General features: G+C 45.5%; 1 protein-coding gene across 3 annotated transcripts; it reads left to right on the top strand.

Moving 5' to 3' along the window:
- Positions 1-2,456: 2,456 nt before the first annotated feature.
- LOC124280562 (E3 ubiquitin-protein ligase XIAP-like) lies at positions 2,457-18,660 on the top strand. 3 transcript variants are annotated; one of them, XM_046716513.1, is made up of 6 exons: positions 2,457-2,779; positions 8,616-9,940; positions 11,727-11,902; positions 12,397-12,466; positions 13,115-13,189; positions 16,263-18,660. In XM_046716513.1, the coding sequence occupies exons 1-6, from the start codon at positions 2,727-2,729 to the stop codon at positions 16,454-16,456; spliced, it is 1,893 nt and encodes a 630-aa protein (XP_046572469.1). In that variant the 5' UTR covers positions 2,457-2,726; the 3' UTR covers positions 16,457-18,660. The 3 variants fall into 3 exon arrangements, with proteins under 3 accessions (XP_046572469.1, XP_046572470.1, XP_046572471.1); XM_046716514.1 differs by having other exon boundaries at positions 2,457-2,811; XM_046716515.1 differs by lacking the exon at positions 2,457-2,779 and adding an exon at positions 5,625-6,111.
- The last annotated feature ends 1,262 nt before the right edge of the window (positions 18,661-19,922 follow it).

Below are 19,922 nucleotides of genomic sequence, written 5' to 3'. Positions count from 1 at the left end.
CTGATTAACGCTGTCGTCAGCTATGACCACGAAATGCACGAGATTTTAAAACCCACGTGCATATACGCATAGCGACGGGTGTATTCGGGCGCGCTGACCCAAGCTAAAAACGAAAACATCTATTTCCTTCTGTCCACTGCTTTTTGGTTACCCATTGATTGAAATAAGCGATAGTTTGAGGTAAAACCTCAAACAAATATTTCTATTCTCACACCTTTGTTTAAAGCACATCGATTCCATCAGTGCCAATACGTGACCATTAAAATTCTCAAATAATGTGGATAGAGGGAATGAGGCCAAATACAAGGGCAAAACATTCCATGGTTGTGATGTGATGACGGGGTAATATGTTCACATCACAGAAGAAAGAAATATATCTTAATTTCGTCAGTCTCCATGCGGCTGGAATGAACAAAAGTGCACCAATCTACAGAAGACGGGACGTGCAGAGGTCGTTGAGGGGCATATTGGTACTTTTATCCCACATTTCAAAATATGTCTCCTTAAAGTCCAACGTCTTCTTTGTTTGATATAAGTCGAGTTGTTCGTCAGTCACAGCAATAAATAACAATGATGCAGCTATAGACCACCAGCGGGTTTTGTCCTCCAGTGGTTTTAAGTCCCATAATATTAATGTACTGAGGGAAACATACAAGGGAACGTGTGTTTTTGCCATTGTTGTTGTTTCAGTTTGTTATTTGTCGTTGATTTCGTTGTTTTTATGTCGTTATTTTTACATTTTTAAATAAAAAAACACTGCCCCTCGGGGATTTATGAACTATATACCCCTTCTATTCGAGCTGTCGCCCGTGCGTTTTACACCCCGGAATCGGGTATAAAATCTCATAAAAAATACCTTCGTTTTTTATTTACGATATAAATAAAGTAAAACAATATGTAACTTTAGGTAACTGAGGACAATTACCACTATTACATGATGCAGAGGATAAAGACTGCATATCATTCATCTTATAATATATATTACATATCATGCAGTGCTTGCAACCAGATTAAATATTACATATCATGCAGTCCTTGCAACCAATGATATACTACTGTACCCTGAAACTCACATGCATATACACGTAAACAAGAAAAACTTAAACAGAAGATACGATAGCTGTCATCACATTCAACTGACATACATTCACATCTGCAAAAATATGTTGTTATTACTGCATGGATAGGATATAACATAAGGTAGTAATTTGATACTATGTGTAGAGTGGAGTTAAATATTATTATCTTACCGCACACATAAATGTCGCTTTCTGATTGGCTGAGCACTCTTCTATTATTTTCAATGTACCCCGTTGTCAATGGCAACTCATTTGGTACTTCGTGGTAGTAATTCTTTATCTCGAGTTACATTGAATCACGTATGATGTACGGAAATTACCGATGTTTTGTGAATGCAAATCGATAGAAGGGAGAAAACTCTAAATCTGTTTGTCTTGTCAGTAAACTCTAGCGATGGCTACAAAAAGATTTGTACCCGTGACTAAAACAATTCAAAATTAACATTTAGGTGTTCGGTAAGATAACTACGTTGTTCACTGGTCCCTTGGGGCCCATGGGTTGATGTACCCTCGATGTTTGTTTATGTCCCCCTCGCCCTTCGGGCTCAGGGAACAAACACACATCGAGGGTACATCAACCCATGCCCCCCTCGTGACCAGTGAACAACTTATAATGTTTTATTGAATTGCCATCTATGAGTTCATCTAAAATTATATCTACAGTATTATATTACAACGGCTACATCCCACTTTGTGTTCTTTGTTGTTTTACGCCGCTCTCAGTATTCCATTAAATTTACATTTTGAATTTGAAATTTTGATAAATGTATCTTGAAATTATTAATATTTGGAACATTTTGACATGGATATGGTATGCATGGCTCTACACATGTCCAAACACATACAGGTCTCGTTCATATATCCGGAATAGTTTACTCACTCTTTTCTGACAAATGTATAATAAAAATCTCGGTCCATTTGACTGACTGACTGAGTATAGTTTTACGCCGTTTTTAGCAATATTCTATCAATATCACGGCGGGGGACACCAGAATGGGCTTCACAAATTGTACCGATGTAGGGAATCGAACCCGGGCCTTCAGCGTGACGAGTGAACGCTTAACCACTATGCTACCCCACAGCCCCCGGTCCATTTGAGTACACGTGAAAACGTATAATCATAAGCATAAGGTAATATACACAGAGATCATAATTTTGAAACGGCAATTTCCAACAAAAGTGAAATTTACGTTTTCATGGGGATTCACAGTTCCTGATATGGGCATAACCCGTGAAACGACAAGAAGTGGTTTGGGACTTCGTCTGTGATGTCCTTTCTGAAGGGGAAGCGACGTGTCTAAAAATAGCGGCCAATCCATCTCTTTGACCTGTATAGGCTGAATGGGAGACGGGACGGGGTGACTGTTTGTCATAACATGTGCAGCGCAACCACAACTTGGTACAGCTACATTCGTGACCCACTCGTGTTATTCCGTGACAAATCGAATTCCGACTTCTTGGAGGTTACAAGGGGCGTGTTGTGACGAATGGATGGGTACTGCTATATTTCATTCGTCATCACTCGCCTCTTTCCGTAAACTCCGGGAATAACACGAGTTGGTCACGAATGGCTATATATATCACCCAAGCCGGCGCATTGAATGCTGGGATAAAGAAAATCTTGGAATTCCCCGGCTATTAATAACAATGATAGGGTTATTTCGATTCTTGACTGTGGAGAACGGTTACCATACATTCCTGTTAGTGAGATTTATCGAAACGATCACGCCAAGTGAGTACATTTATGTTAAAGTATTCATACCGTTATATCTTTATACAACTGTGATGTGTTACATCTACGCTACGTCCTACTAGAGACCATATATCTATTTATGGTCTCCGGTCCTACCAGCTACATTTCCTCCTGTAAAGTGAGATTTCATTGCAATGAGCACGCCATTTAAACTTCTAATTTGAAGATTTTATCTGTAAGTACAACCCGATATATTAGAGTCAGGCTGGCAAAACCTGACGGATTTTGTATCGTTCTTCTATCAAGCTCCCCAGAGGCGACCTGACTGCATGAGTTACCCCTGAAAAACCGGCTATGATCGACTGATCTTCAACAACCCATTCTTGTCGTAATTGGGATGTACTAATATTAATGGGATCGGGTGGCCAGGTTCAGTCAGGGTATCACTAAATGCATTGATTGATGCTCATGATATCAATCACTGGATTGTCAGGTCCAGATCCGTTTATTTATACATCAGAGTCATACAGCTGGAGTATGTCCGAGATGCGGAACAAGCATTGCTTATCACCCAACTCCACCCTGCCGGCCACACCAGGCTCCACACCCTGCCGGCCACGCCAAGCTCCACACCCTGCCGGCCAAGCCAACTCCACACCCTGCCGGCCACGCCAACTCCACACCCTGCCGGCCAAGCCAACTCCACACCCTGCCGGCCAAGCCAACTCCACACCCTGCCGGCCACGCCAAGCTCCACACCCTGCCGGCCACACCAGGCTCCACACCCTGCCGGCCACACCAGGCTCCACACCCTGCCGGCCACACCAGGCTCCACACCCTGCCGGCCAAGCCAACTCCACACCCTGCCGGCCACACCAGGCTCCACACCCCCTGCCGGCCACACCAGGCTCCACACCCTGCCGGCCACACCAGGCTCCACACCCTGCCGGCCACACCAGGCTCCACACCCCTGCCGGCCACACCAGGCTCCACACCCTGCCGGCCAAGCCAACTCCACACCCTGCCGGCCACACCAGGCTCCACACCCTGCCGGCCACGCCAGGCTCCACACCCTGCCGGCCAAGCCAACTCCACACCCTGCCGGCCACACCAGGCTCCACACCCTGCCGGCCACACCAGGCTCCACACCCTGCCGGCCACACCAGGCTCCACACCCCTGCCGCCAAGCCAACTCCACACCCTGCCGGCCACACCAGGCTCCACACCCTGCCGGCCACACCAGGCTCCACACCCTGCCGGCCACACCAGGCTCCACACCCTGCCGGCCACACCAGGCTCCACACCCTGCCGGCTGGCCAAAGCCAACTCCACACCCTGCCGGCCACGCCAAGCTCCACACCCTGCCGGCCACACCAGGCTCCTTTACACCCTGCCGGCCACACCAGGCTCCACACCCTGCCGGCCACACCAGGCTCCACACCCTGCCGGCCAAGCCAACTCCACACCCTGCCGGCCACACCAGGCTCCACACCCTGCCGGCCAAGCCAACTCCACACCCTGCCGGCCACGCCAAGCTCCACACCCTGCCGGCCAAGCCAACTCCACACCCTGCCGGCCACGCCAAGCTCCACATCCTGCCGGCCACACCAAGCTCCACACCCTGCCGGCCACGCCAAGCTCCACACCCCTGCCGGTGTATAAGCATCACTGTGTTCGCCCTGACCTGTACCCTGCCCAGCTCCACACCCTGCCGGCCACGCCTGCCGGTGTATAAGCATCGCAGTGTTCACCCTGACTGGTACCCTGCCAAGCTCCACACCCTAGCTGCCGGCCACGCCTGTCGGTGTATAAGCATCACAGTGTTCACCCTGACTGGTACCCTGCCAAGCTCCACACCCTGCCGACCACGCCTGTCGGTGTATAAGCATCAGTGTTCACTCTGACTGGTACCCTGCCCAGTTCCACACCCTGCCGGCCACGCCTGTCGCTGTGTAAGCATCACCGTGTTCACCCTGGCTGGTACCCTGCCCAGTTCCACACCCTGCCGGCCACGCCTGTCGCTGTGTAAGCATCACCGTGTTCACCCTGACTGGTACCCTGCCCAGTTCCACACCCTGCCGGCCACGCCTGTCGCTGTGTAAGCATCACCGTGTTCACCCTGGCTGGTACCCTGCCCAGCTCCACACCCTGCCGGCCACGCCTGTCGCTGTGTAAGCATCACCGTGTTCACCCTGGCTGGTACCCTGCCCAGTTCCACACCCTGCCGGCCACGCCTGTCGCTGTGTAAGCATCACCGTGTTCACCCTGGCTGGCCACCAGTACCCTGCCCAGTTCCACACCCTGCCGGCCACGCCTGTCGCTGTGTAAGCATCACCGTGTTCACCCTGGCTGGTACCCTGCCCAGTTCCACACCCTGCCGGCCACGCCTGTCGCTGTGTAAGCATCACCGTGTTCACCCTGGCTGGTACCCTGCCCAGCTCCACACCCCTGCCGGCCACGCCTGTCGCTGTGTAAGCATCACCGTGTTCACCCTGGCTGGTACCCTGCCCAGCTCCACACCCTGCCGGCCACGCCTGTCGCTGTGTAAGCATCACCGTGTTCACCCTGGCTGGTACCCTGCCCAGTTCCACACCCTGCCGGCCACGCCTGTCGCTGTGTAAGCATCACCGTGTTCACCCTGGCTGGTACCCCCGCCCAGTTCCACACCCTGCCGGCCACGCCTGTCGCTGTGTAAGCATCACCGTGTTCACCCTGGCTGGTACCCCTGCCCAGCTCCACACCCTGCCGGCCACGCCTGTCGCTGTGTAAGCATCACCGTGTTCACCCTGGCTGGTACCCCCAGCCCAGCTCCACACCCTGCCGGCCACGCCTGTCGCTGTGTAAGCATCACCGTGTTCACCCTGGCTGGTACCCTGCCCAGCTCCACACCCTGCCGACCACGCCTGTCGCTGTGTAAGCAACACCGTGTTCGCCCTGACTGGTACCCTGCCAAGCTCCACACCCTGCCGACCACGCCTGTCGCTGTATAAGCATCACCGTGTTCACCCTGACTGGTACCCTGCCCAGTTCCACACCCTGCCGACCACGCCTGTCTGTGTATAAGCATCACAGTGTTCACCCTGACTGGTACCCTGCCCAGCTCCACACCCTGCCGACCACGCCTGTCGGTGTATAAGCATCACAGTGTTCGCCCTGACTGGTACCCTGCCCAGCTCCACACCCTGCCGACCACGCCTGTCGGTGTATAAGCATCACAGTGTTCACCCTGACTGGTACCCTGCCAATACAGCCCTCCTTCAATCCCGGGAGACATCTGGGTACTCCGTGCTATGGAGACAAAGGCTTAGACAAAAATACACTTTGATTAGGATATTTGAGGTGAGCATAAGCCCTTACGTTTTCAGTTGCGATGGTTAAATTTGTTAAAAAATCGAGTCATATCCTTATTGATGTTGTTGTTTATAGATCCACGTCAGTCTATATTCAGCGATGCACCCTACATACAGGACATGACGTTTTCTAACCTGTTCAAAATACCCAACGGGAAGCCCGATCTGTCCCGTATTTCGAGCAACGGAAGGATCAATAATGAACGGAGTATATGTGTTGTAAAGGATCAATAATGAACGGAGTATATGTGTTGTAATGGATCAATAATGAACGGAGTATATGTGTTGTAATGGATCAATAATGAACGGAGTATATGTGTTGTAATGGATCAATAATGAACGGAGTATATGTGTTGTAATGGATCAATAATGAACGGAGTATATGTGTTGTAATGGATCAATAATGAACGGAGTATATGTGTTGTAATGGATCAATAATGAACGGAGTATATGTGTTGTAATGGATCAATAATGAACGGAGTATATGTGTTGTAATGGATCAATAATGAACGGAGTATATGTGTTGTAATGGATCAATAATGAACGGAGTATATGTGTTGTAATGGATCAATAATGAACGGAGTATATGTGTTGTAATGGATCAATAATGAACGGAGTATATGTGTTGTAATGGATCAATAATGAACGGAGTATATGTGTTGTAATGGATCAATAATGAACGGAGTATATGTGTTGTAATGGATCAATAATGAACGGAGTATATGTGTTGTAATGGATCAATAATGAACGGAGTATATGTGTTGTAAAGGATCAATAATGAACGGAGTATATGTGTTGTAAAGGATCAATAATGAACGGAGTATATGTGTTGTAATGGATCAATAATGAACGGAGTATATGTGTTGTAATGGATCAATAATGAACGGAGTATATGTGTTGTAATGGATCAATAATGAACGGAGTATATGTGTTGTAATGGATCAATAATGAACGGAGTATATGTGTTGTAATGGATCAATAATGAACGGAGTATATGTGTTGTAATGGATCAATAATGAACGGAGTATATGTGTTATGTGTAATGGATCAATAATGAACGGAGTATATGTGTTGTAATGGATCAATAATGAACGGAGTATATGTGTTGTAATGGATCAATAATGAACGGAGTATATGTGTTGTAATGGATCAATAATGAACGGAGTATATGTGTTGTAATGGATCAATAATGAACGGAGTATATGTGTTGTAATGGATCAATAATGAACGGAGTATATGTGTTGTAATGGATCAATAATGAACGGAGTATATGTGTTGTAATGGATCAATAATGAACGGAGTATATGTGTTGTAATGGATCAATAATGAACGGAGTATATGTGTTGTAATGGATCAATAATGAACGGAGTATATGTGTTGTAATGGATCAATAATGAACGGAGTATATGTGTTGTAATGGATCAATAATGAACGGAGTATATGTTTTGTAATGGATCAATAATGAACGGAGTATATGTGTTGTAATGGATCAATAATGAACGGAGTATATGTGTTGTAATGGATCAATAATGAACGGAGTATATGTGTTTTAGTGGATCAATAATGAACGGAGTATATGTGTTTTAGTGGATCAATAATGAACGGAGTATATGTGTTTTAGTGGATCAATAATGAACGGAGTATATGTGTTTTAGTGGGCACACAGTCATGATCTTTGTTGTACGGTTGTTATAAGCTGTGGTAAATCAGATCATCATGAAGATGCCCAGTACTATGACACCAGCAATTTACTGTAGTATCTCTGCGTCCTTCAATCTTGTGTGACTCAGTGACGTTTTACGTTTATAGCAATATTCCGGGGGGACACCCGAAATGGGCGTCACAGTTTGTACCCATCTGGGGAATCGAACCTAAGCGAATCACGGGGTACAAGACACAGGCCCTCGTGTCTTTGCGAGGATTAAAGATTTAAAAAATATTGTTTTTGAGATGACCCCCGACTCGAAATACTTCACAGTACAATACATCATGTCGTAATTTATTGTACTGTGAAGCATTTCGAGTCGGGAGGTCATCTCAAATTGTTATATATATTAATCCTAGCAAAGACACGATGGCCTGTGGTACAAGAGTCATGAATCAGAACGCATGCAGTCCTTCATTACGGGATATACATAAGTGTACATATGAGTTATGAGTGAGTGAGTGAGTGAGTATGGTTTTACGGCACTTTGAGCAATATTACTGTTACAACAATATCACGGCGGGGGACACCAGAAATGGATTTCACACATTGTACCCAGGTGGGGAGTCACGTCTTCGGCGTGACGAGCCAGCTCTTTAACCACTAGGCTACCCCACCGCCCCAGTGTTACTACGTTATCAGAAATGGACAATTATATGCACATTTGGCTCATGAGTTATATATTCATTGAAACTGTTAAGCACAATTTTGTGATTTTCTGAAGCGCATTATACTATAAAAAACACTGCTGATTCTTCTTGAATTGTATTTATATATTTCTTCTTCAGAGACATAAGATTGTGGCACCGTGATTACCAACAAGGAGATTTCCATATATCACTCAAGAGGATGCAGATGATATCACACACTATCGTCTCTACACCCACTCAAACACATCAGCCACAGTCACGAATGATGGCTGAACGTGGTCTAGGAAGAGGAAGACATGACCGAAATGTGAAAAAGAAAACTAAAAAATGCAGACCGAACTTAAGGGAAACGGATTTTGTGATTATAATTGTTATGCCTAGCAAGATTTGGACTCATTCGTGTTCATCTAACGGAAAACCAGACAAAGAAATGCCTGTTTTTACAGAACGTTGTGGTTCTAAATCTACGTTGAATACGCTTCCACCCTGTCTCCAAAAGGTCTATGATGAAGACTTGGCGAGACATGTGATAAATGAAACTTGGCACACATCAAATGCAACATCCTGCAGGCACAGAAGAAAGAAAATACTTTTGGACCAAGTTAATTCGTTTTTCGACGACCTCTACGAATCGGCAATATGTATTTCCAAGGAGACACGCCCCTTTTGGTTAGATTACCACACTGATAGTTTCGTGACATCTCAGTTGACGGTAAATATGCTTCACTCTTCCACACCCTACATCCAGCCTGGTCCACACAAACCCGTGCAGGCTGCACGCTCTAGGGTGGATAACATGGACATGAGCAGTGAACTCGTAAGGTATGGAACATTCCACACCTGGTCCCACCTGGCCGCCTGGCCAAACAGGTTAGCTGCGGCCGGCTTCTACTACCGTAACCAGGGAGACGAAGTCGTCTGCTTCAGCTGTGGTTGCACGTGTAGTGGTTGGCAGCCGGGGATGGAACCTATGGTCGTCCACAGAAGACAGTCCCCGTCATGCATGTTCGTCAATGGACAGGCTGGGAATATCCCGGTCATAGCAAGCCCAGAAGCTAGGAACCACTTGATACAGGTCAGCGGAAGTGAATCACGTCACACACCTCCAACACAGCAGTCGCAACCACGACACCCACGAACAAATGCAGTTGCTGCTCCTGCTGGGTTTCTGTCCTTGCCCCCACCTTTCAGACGACCAGACTCAACTGCTGGTCCACAATCACTCGCACCTGCCCAAATGTCAGTTCCAGGAGTTATTGCGCCACAACCCCAGGTCCTGACACCAATACTACAGACTACTCAACCAACTGAAACAGTCCATGACAGCAATCTGGGTATAAGCACTGACCGACCAAAGAATCCCACGTACGCCGTCACCTCCGCCAGGGTCAAATCCTACGTAACTTGGCCTCATTCAAGTCCTACGCCCGTCGACCTTGCCGAAGCAGGGTTCTTTTACAATGGTATGTATAGTCCCATAATAGAACTTGCTCTGTATTCCGATCTTGTGCTTATAAAGATAATTGATCGATAAAGATTCGCGTAAGGTTTGGTCTTATGCATGTTTTACTTTGGTCGTATGCATGTTGTACTTTGGTCGTATGCATGTTCTACGTTGGTCGTATGCATGTTGTACTTTGGTCGTATGCATGTTGTACTTTGGTCGTATGCATGTTGTACGTTGGTCGTATGCATGTTGTACTTTGGTCGTATGCATGTTCTACGTTGGTCGTATGCATGTTGTACTTTGGTCGTATGCATGTTCTACGTTGGTCGTATGCATGTTGTACTTTGGTCGTATGCATGTTTTACTTTGGTCGTAAGAAAGAAAACTGAAAAAAGAAACCGTCAAAAGTGAAATATTTTGTACTTTGGTCGTATGCATGTTGTACTTTGGTCGTATGCATGTTGTACTTTGGTCGTATGCATGTTGTACTTTAGTCGTATGCATGTTCTACGTTGGTCGTGTGCATGTTGTACTTTGGTCGTGTGCATGTTGTACTTTGGTCGTAAGAAAGAAAACTGAAAAAAGAAACCGTCAAAAGTGAAATATTTTGTACTTTGGTCGTATGCATGTTGTACTTTGGTCGTATGCATGTTGTACTTTGGTCGTATGCATGTTTTACTTTGGTCGTAAGAAAGAAAACTGAAAAAAGAAACCGTCAAAAGTGAAATATTTTGTACTTTGGTCGTATGCATGTTGTACTTTGGTCGTATGCATGTTCTACGTTGGTCGTATGCATGTTGTACTTTGGTCGTGTGCATGTTGTACTTTGGTCGTAAGAAAGAAAACTGAAAAAAGAAACCGTCAAAAGTGAAATATTTTGTACTTTGGTCGTATGCATGTTGTACTTTGGTCGTATACATGTTCTACGTTGGTCGTATGCATGTTGTACTTTGGTCGTGTGCATGTTGTACTTTGGTCGTAAGAAAGAAAACTGAAAAAAGAAACCGTCAAAAGTGAAATATTTTGTACTTTGGTCGTATGCATGTTTTGGTCGTGTACATTTGGGTCGTAAAAGGAAAACGCATCAAAAGTGAAATGTTTTGTACTTTGGTCGTATGCATGTTGTACTTTGGTCGTTGCATGTCGTTGGTCGTATGCATGTTGTACTTTGGTCGTGTGCATGTTGTACTTTGGTCGTAAGTCGTAAAGAAACCGTCAAAAGTGAAATATCTTGTACTTTGGTCGTATGCATGTTGTACTTTGGTCGTATGCATGTTCTACGTTGGTCGTATGCATGTTGTACTTTGGTCGTATGCATGTTGTACTTTGGTCGTAAGAAAGAAAACTCAAAAAAGAAACCGTCAAAAGTGAAATATCTTGTACTTTGGTCGTATGCATGTTGTACTTTGGTCGTATACATGTTCTACGTTGGTCGTATGCATGTTGTACTTTGGTCGTAAACATGTTGTACTTTGGTCGTATGCATGTTGTACTTTGGTCGTATGCATGTTGTACTTTGGTCGTATGCATGTTGTACTTTGGTCGTATGCATGTTGTACTTTGGTCGTATGCATGTTGTACGAGGCGACCAACGGGATCAGATGGTCAGGCTTGCTGACATACTTGATGCACGTTATCGTATTCCATGATTGATGCTCAGGATGTTGATCACTGGTCTGTCTGGTCCAGACTCCATTACATACAGACCGCCGTCATACAGCTGGAACACTGCTGAGTACGGCGTTGAACTGGAAACAAATAAATTACGTTAACTTTGCACCTTTTCCCGATGGTGTTCACAGGTCAAGGAGACAGCGTCCGGTGTTTTTTCTGTGGAACTGGTCTTCGGAATTGGGACAGCGGAGACAATGCTTGGGTGGAGCATGCCCGCTGGTCTCCCCAGTGTGTGTACCTCGTCCAGCACCAAGGTCGGGACTTCGTGGACCTAGTGCAGAGTCTGTCGTCAGGCGGCAACCAGGTAGCGGACTATACGCTTTGGAGTGAGGGAGTTGGGGAAGGTTACGCCGCTTTTAGCATTATTCAAGCAATATCACGGCAGGGGACATCAGAAATGGGCTTCACACATTGTACCCATGTGGGGAATCGAACCCGGGTCTTCAGCGTGACGAGCGAATGCTTTAACCACTAAGTCACAGATCCCTGAGTATGAGCTTTAGAGTCAGTAATTTGGGTGGTTTTATGCCGCTTTCAGCAATATTCCAGCAATATCACGGCAGGGGAGACCAGAAATGGGCTTCACTCAGTGTGCCTATGCGTGGAATCGAACCCGGGCCTTCGGCGTGAGGAGCGAACGCTTTAACCACTAGGCTGGCTACCCGCCCCCGATTTTGAATAATTAGCTGCAAGCATACGTGTATATATGTTCTCATGCCAAGTTTAAGATACAAACAGAAGATTCAGTGGTGTGGTTTATGTGAAAGATGTCGGTCATCACTCGTTGTTCTGTTTCAGGTGGAATACAGCCAGGTTCAGGACATTCTCCGGGACATGCGCCCCAAAGCCGCCCTCGTGCCACAGAAAGGTAAACATAAAATGTATTGGTTTCAGAACCACAACCATAGCGAAACCCTTGTTTTGGACCAATTTCTACATGTTGATCATTATGAAAACATCAACATCCAGCAGTACACATATTAAATTACTAGATGTACAACCTTGCACACTGTTCTTTCTGCTTGTTTTATGTAACAATAGATGCATAGTGAAATAGCACATGTATGTATACAAAGCAATGGAACCCGTGAAGATCCGGGTTAGAATTGGTCTTCAGTAACCCATGCTTGTCTTAAGAGTCGACTAACTGGATTGAGTGGTCAGGCTCACTGACCTGGTTGACACATGTCATCGCATCCCAATTGTGTAGTACAAGGTTCATGCTGTTGATCACTGGATTGTCTGGTCCAGACTCTGTTATTTACAGACTGCCGTAATATAGCTGTAATATTGCTGAGTGCGGCGTTAAACAACAAACCAACCAACTTCTTCTATATAACAATGGATGCATAGTGAAATAGAACATAGATGTATTACAAAGCAATGGATTATGCTTGTACGAGCGTTATCCCGTGTCATGGCTGTGTTATGTCAGTTTTTGTAAGGGCGTCATCACAGTTGATATATAAGGTCTTTTCGGTGTCCTGCAGGGTGTAAGTATATCTGTGTGTTGTAGGGGCAGTTGGCGTGGCACCAGCGCCTCACGTCTCGACAGAAGCAGCAGGGGGCGCCTCAAGTGATCAACACGAAGGTGAGTTTTAAAGAAGCAACCATGTGTAGGGCGCCTTATATCCACCTCAAAGATGCTCAGTGACTGAGGACAAATTTTAAACGATTGATTCACAAATTGTAAACATTTTTACCCTGGTTAACCCAAACTGTAAGACTCTAGAAGGTTCACAGACCATCTTTTCCCCACCGGGTACCCATTCACTGCTGGGTGAACAGTGGCAATTGTGAAACTCACTTGCCTGAATACCCGTGAAGGTCCGGGTTAGAATGAACCTTCAATAACCCATGCGTGTCGTAAGAGGCGACTAGGCTCGCTGGCTTGGTTGACACATGTCATTGGTTCCCCAATTGCGCAGATCGATGCTCATGCTGTTGATCACTGGGTTATCTGGTCCAGACTCGATTATTTACAGACCGCCGCCATATAGCTGGAATATTGCTGAGTGTGGCATAAAAGTAAACTCACTCATTTGCCTAAATGTGCTTCAGAGAAACTCTCAGAAGTCACCCATTCAACGACTCCCCGTGACAAACGTTGTTTAACCTTTTCAACTTATTTGTGACTTGAGCTTCATGCTTAGGACCACACATCACCACAGTTGCTGAAACTGAAGATAACTCTACTTGAAAATAACTGAAAATCACACAAAATACGAGGTGTTTGTGTTGCAGATGCGCGAGAAGACTGAGAATACTGACTTGCTTGTTGTTGACTGTTGAAAACTGGGAAACAGACTACAGTTGTTGTAGCTGTTGCTGACTCTGTGAGAGTGATTTTACCAGTTTGTGTTGTTGACTCTTGGGAGACTGGGAGACTGAGAATACAGGCTTGTGTTGTCGACTCTTTGGGAGACTGAGAATACAGGCTTGTGTTGTCGACTCTGTGGGAGAGACTGAGAATACAGGCTTGTGTTGTCGACTCTGTGGGAGACTGAGAGACTGAGAATACAGGCTTGTGTTGTCGACTCTGTGGGAGACTGAGACTGAGAATACAGGCTTGTGTTGTCGACTCTGTGGGAGACTGAGACTGTTGTCGAGAATGAGAATACAGGCTTGTGTTGTCGACTCTGTGGGAGAGTGTTGTCGACTCTGTGGGAGACTGAGAATACAGGCTTGTGTTGTCGACTCTGTGGGAGACTGTGGGAGACTGAGAATACAGGCTTGTGTTGTCGACTCTGTGGGAGACTGTGAGACTGAGAATACAGGCTTGTGTTGTCGACTCTGTGGGAGACTGAGAATACAGGCTTGTGTTGTCGACTCTGTGGGAGACTGAGAGACTGAGAATACAGGCTTGTGTTGTCGACTCTGTGGGAGACTGAGAGACTGAGAATACAGGCTTGTGTTGTCGACTCTGTGGGAGACTGTCGACTCTGTTGGGAGAATGTGGGAGACTGAGATAGAATAGGCTTGTGTTGTCGACTCTGTGGGAGACTGAGAATGAGAATACAGGCAGGCTTGTGACTCTTGTCGACTCTGACTCTGGGAGACTGAGACTGAGAATACAGGCTTGTGTTGTCGACTCTGTGAGAGAGAATACAGGCTTGAATACGACTCTTGGGATGAGAATACAGGCTTGTGTTGTCGACTCTGTGGGAGACTGGGAGACTGAGAATACAGGCTTGTGTTGTCGACTCTGTGGGAGACTGGGAGACTGAGAATACAGGCTTGTGTTGTCGACTCTGTGGGAGACTGAGAATACAGGCTTGTGTTGTCGACTCTGTGGGAGACTGAGAGACTGAGAATACAGGCTTGTGTTGTCGACTCTGTGGGAGACTGAGAATACAGGCTTGTGTTGTCGACTCTGTGGGAGAATGAGAATACAGGCTTGTGTTGTCGACTCTGTGGGAGACTGAGACTGAGAATACAGGCTTGTGTTGTCGACTCTGTGGGAGACTGAGAATACAGGCTTGTGTTGTCGACTCTGTGGGAGACTGTCAGACTGAGAATACAGGCTTGTGTTGTCGACTCTGTGGGAGACTGAGAATACAGGCTTGTGTTGTCGACTCTGTGGGAGACTGGGAGAATGAGAATACAGGCTTGTGCTGTCGACTCTGTGGGAGACTGAGAATACAGGCTTACTCTGTGGGAGACTGAGAATACAGGCTTGTGTTGTCGACTCTGTGAGGAGACTGAGAATACAGGCTTGTGTTGTCGACTCTGTGGGAGAGATGAGAATACACAGGCTTGTGTTGTCGACTCTGTGGGAGACTGAGAATACAGGCTGTGTTGTCGACTCTGTGGCTTGTGAGAGACTGAGAATACAGGCTTGTGTTGTCGACTCTGTGGGAGACTGAGAGATGAGAATACAGGCTCGTGCTGTCGACTCTGTGGGAGACTGAGAATACGACTCTGTGTGGTCGACTGGGGAGAGACTGGAGAGACTGAGAATACAGGCTTGTGTTGTCGACTCTGTGGGAGACTGACTCTGTGGGAGACTGAATGAGAATACAGGCTTGTGTTGTCGACTCTGTGGGAGACTGGAGACTGAGAATACAGGCTCGTGCTGTCGACTCTGTGGGAGACTGGGAGGCTGAGAATACAGGCTTGTGTTGTCGACTCTGGGGAGACTGAGAATACAGGCTGACTCTGTGGGAGACTGAGAATACAGGCTTGTGTTGTCGACTCTGTGGGAGAATGAGAATACAGGCTTGTGTTGTCGACTGTGGGAGACTGTGAGACTGAGAATACAGGCTTGTGTTGTCGACTCTGTGGGAGAATGAGAATACAGGCTCTTGTCGACTCTGTGGGAGACTGAGAATACAGGCTTGTGTTGTCGACTCTGTGGGAGAATGAGAATACAGGCTTGTGTTGTCGACTCTGTGGGAGACTGGGAGACTGAGAATACAGGCTTGTGTTGTCGACTCTGTGGGAGACTGAGAATACAGGCTTGTGTGTCGACTCTGTGGGAGACTGAGAGACTGAGAATACAGGCTTGTGTTGTCGACTCTGTGGGAGACTGGGAGAATGAGAATACAAGCTCGTGCTGTCGACTCTGTGGGAGAATGAGAATACAAGCTCGTGCTGTCGACTCTGTGGGAGACTGTGACTGTGTTGTTGATGACTGTTAGACCCTAAACTACACCTTGTTACAGATGACTCTCTGGTGGAGGAGAACGAAAGGTTGAAGCAGCAGACGATGTGTAAAATCTGCCTGGACAAGGAAGTCAGCATCGTCTTCCTGCCGTGCGGTCATCTTGTCTGCTGTGTGGAATGTGCCCCTGCTCTCAGAAAGTGCCCCATGTGCCGTGCAAACATCAGGGGCACCGTCAAAGCCTTCATGAGTTAGAGCCATGCCTTCCGTGCTCTTCGACATTAAACATACTGCTGTGATAACCATAATGAATACACGTTCACTGATATATAATTAGGCTAGAAGAAATATCATCTCCCATGTGTATGATGATGCTTGTATAGGACTGTGCTCCAATTCCCATCATAATTCTCCTGTTATAGGTATACACCAATATATTATTGGCAACCTCATTCTCACGTCATTCGATGTTTTGAAATGTGTTTTTGTAAGAAATCTATAAGAGATGAACTTCACTGCGTATTGCTATTCGTAAAATAATCATATGTTAATGCCATCACGTCACGCTATATTCAGTATTTGATTAGAATGTGCCAGTACCTAAAATATAAGGTCAATGTCGAGAGCCTGCCATAACTATCTTGTTACTTTTTAAAACTTGTTCACTTGACCGTAAACTTTTAACAATTCATCGAATTAGGCATCAAGTAAAATTTACCAATGCATCAAGTATGGATTAAATTTACCTTCGTCCTTCACCAAACCGATCACAATCCATTGAAGTCTAACATCGTATCTTTGACATATTTTACCAAAAAAAGTTTTCTAAATTATGTTAATAAAATACAATAAAAAAATCGTTTCCTGAAAATGTGGTTATCTAGACTTGCCTATATTCCAGACTTGCACGGGCTGCCATGGGTATATGACAGACTAAATCCATTGATGTACACTTGTTCTTTACCTTTGTGAAATTGTGACAGCTTCCTATTTCAGTCCGCCATATAGCTGGAATAGTGCTGAGTGTGGTGTAAACTAACCTCACTCACTCCTATTTCAGTGACGCCCACAGTCTTGTCTCTGTGTCAGTCAGCCTATGCCGCAATGAGGCTACCACTGTTGGCTCAGATTAATATTTTTCATTATGATGTTATGTAATATTATGAATTATGTTCTGAGGAACCCAGAAGGTTATGCTATGTCAAATCCTGTTTAAGGTTGCTGTTAATGCCGACAACAGGAACTCTGTATATATCGTTCTTGCATCAGAATTCACTCAATTACTTGCTTGTCTTCACAATGCATGCAATGATCCAAAGATGTTTACCTTGTCAATTTTATACATGTATATATATGTACCTCCGACAACACACCTACTCCAGCTTGACGACGGAGTGACTATCTGTGTACACAGTTGGTAGAAGCTGTGCCTGGCATTGTCATCCATGAAGATGTGGGACAACAGCCCTCTCAAGGATCTCCTGTTCATACCCAGGCCCATTAAGGTTACCTTGAATTATAAGGTCCATCTTCCAACCCAAGGAAAAGCATCCCCACACCATGATTTAGCCTTCCTCGAAGGGAACCGCCCATCTAACCATGTAACGTTGTCACAACGTTATGTTTTCGTTGTGGAAACGTTATGAAATTACGTCTGCACAATACACAACGTTATTCTGTGAACTCCCAATTATGTTGTCACAAAGTTATGACGTGATTTTCACGTCGTCACAATGCTATGGGAACGTTTATAAGTACGTTCTGATAAATTTAACGTTGTATTTTACGTTCGGGAACGTAATGATAGTACGTCCATAAAACGTTATTCTGTGGAGACCCGTGAAGATGGGTCTCCCCTACCCGATGCTTGTCGTAAAAGGCGACTAACGGGATTGAGTGGTCAGACTCGCTGACTTGGTTGACACATGTCATTGGTTCCCTCATTGCGTAGATCGATGCCCATGCTGCTGTATAGCTGTAATATCGCTGTGTGCGGCGTAAAACTAAACTCACTCACTATTCTGTGGACTCCTTTTTATGTTGTCACAACGTTTTGGCCTGACGTTGTAATGACCCAGATAGCATCCTGACGTTGGCCAACGATGTTTAAATTGCACGAAATTCCTTATAACTAGATGTCTTGGATTCTTTTTGCGTTCGTGTTTAAATCAACCTTTGAAACCAATTTACTGTATAGGCCACATGCTCTAACGCACGACTCTGTTATATGTCTTGTTACCGCAATGGCTGTGTTATGTATTGCAGTATTACGCTGAACACAGGCACTTCCTTGTCTACATTTGTTTTTCTGATTAAATACGAATTTTGTGAAACATATTCATAAGAATTTTTTGATTATTATTTTGAATTTAAGGATATGTAAACGTAGAAATCAGTGTGCACAGTAAAGGGATTAACAGAATACAGATACGGAATTAACGTGCCTGGATAAACACAAAGAGAAGATATATTTAAATAAAATTGTAAATCATCATGGTTATCATTGGATATGCTTTTCCAACGGCGTATCCAGGATTTTGGAGAAGAGTGAGTGAGTTTAGTTTTACGCCGCATTCAGCAATATTCCAGTTATATGGCGGCGGTCTGTAATTTGGAGAAGATGGTGGACATAAATCATGAAAACCGAAAGATTAGGGGAAAATGCTCCTCAGGGAATTTTGTTCGGGGTGAAGAGGGGTAGGGGGGGAATGAAATGGGCGTTCGGGCACTCCCGGAACCCACCACTCCCACCCCTCTTTATGGATCCGCCCCTGTTTTCAAGACTACACGTGAACCTGATGGTGTATTTGAGTCACCTCGTATATTATGCCCACAAATCTGAATTGAGGCGACGCTACAGGTAAAATGAGGGACGCTGTAGCTGATAACGTAAAACAAAAAGCCACAGAGCAACTGGTAGTGTTGACGGTAGCTCCACCAACACAGGCGCGTGAAACCTGAGTGTTTGATAAACACGGTTGGGAAAGGCCACAACTTTCGTATATATTTCCTTTTATAACCACGACATCGGCCCACGTGGGTACAATGTGTGAAGCCCATTTCTGGTGTCCCCCGACGTGATATTGCTGGAATATTGCTAAAGGTGGCGTAAAACTAAACTCACTCACTCACTACACCGTCATGACTGAACGTATCAGTCTTGGCGAATTAAAATTTCCTATGGTCCTTTACGGTTCCGAAGACTGAAATTTCACAAAATTGGATACCCTTTGTCATGCATGAGTCAGGAAACACCTTGGTTAACGATTTTCCTAATAAAATCAAATAAAGTTGGTCAACAACAATTTCAAAGTCGATCAAGACTGGTAATAAACTACCTCTTTAGTTGTTACTAAAAAAGTCATTTTGGTCAGGTTTTCATTGTTATTGTTTGTTTCCCAAATGGACTCAAAATTAATAAGATGGATTTTTTCGTTTGGTATTAACTTGATTGCAGACAATGGGGCTCAGTTAATTTGGTTTCAGACCCTATATGGTTATGAGTGAGTGAGTTTGGTTTTATGCCGGTTGGGTTTTTTTCGTTTTTCCCCCAATATTCCAGCAAAATCACGGCGGGGGGACACCAGAAATGGGCTTCACACACTGTACCCATGTGAGGAATCGAACCCAAGTCTTCTGCGTGACGAGCGAACGCTTTAACCACTAGGCTATCCCATCGCCCCTATATGGTTATGAAGAAACCGATATGAAAACCAAGTCA

Source organism: Haliotis rubra, unplaced genomic scaffold (genome assembly GCF_003918875.1).
Source record: "Haliotis rubra isolate DU_JTF1 unplaced genomic scaffold, ASM391887v1 Scf27, whole genome shotgun sequence".
Taxonomy (NCBI): Eukaryota; Metazoa; Mollusca; class Gastropoda; order Lepetellida; family Haliotidae; genus Haliotis; species Haliotis rubra.
This window is presented reverse-complemented; position numbering and strand designations above follow the sequence as displayed.

What these genes read in the sequence shown, in the direction of transcription:
- LOC124280562 (XM_046716513.1), top strand. Translation starts at nt 2,727, where the DNA reads ATGATAGGGTTATTTCGATTCTTGACTGTGGAGAACGGTTACCATACA. An exon ending in AACGGTTACCATACATTCCT is followed by an intron (nt 2,780 to 8,615) that starts GTTAGTGAGATT and finishes TTTCTTCTTCAG; the next exon opens with AGACATAAGATTGTGGCACC. An exon ending in CGCCCTCGTGCCACAGAAAG is followed by an intron (nt 12,467 to 13,114) that starts GTAAACATAAAA and finishes TGTGTGTTGTAG; the next exon opens with GGGCAGTTGGCGTGGCACCA.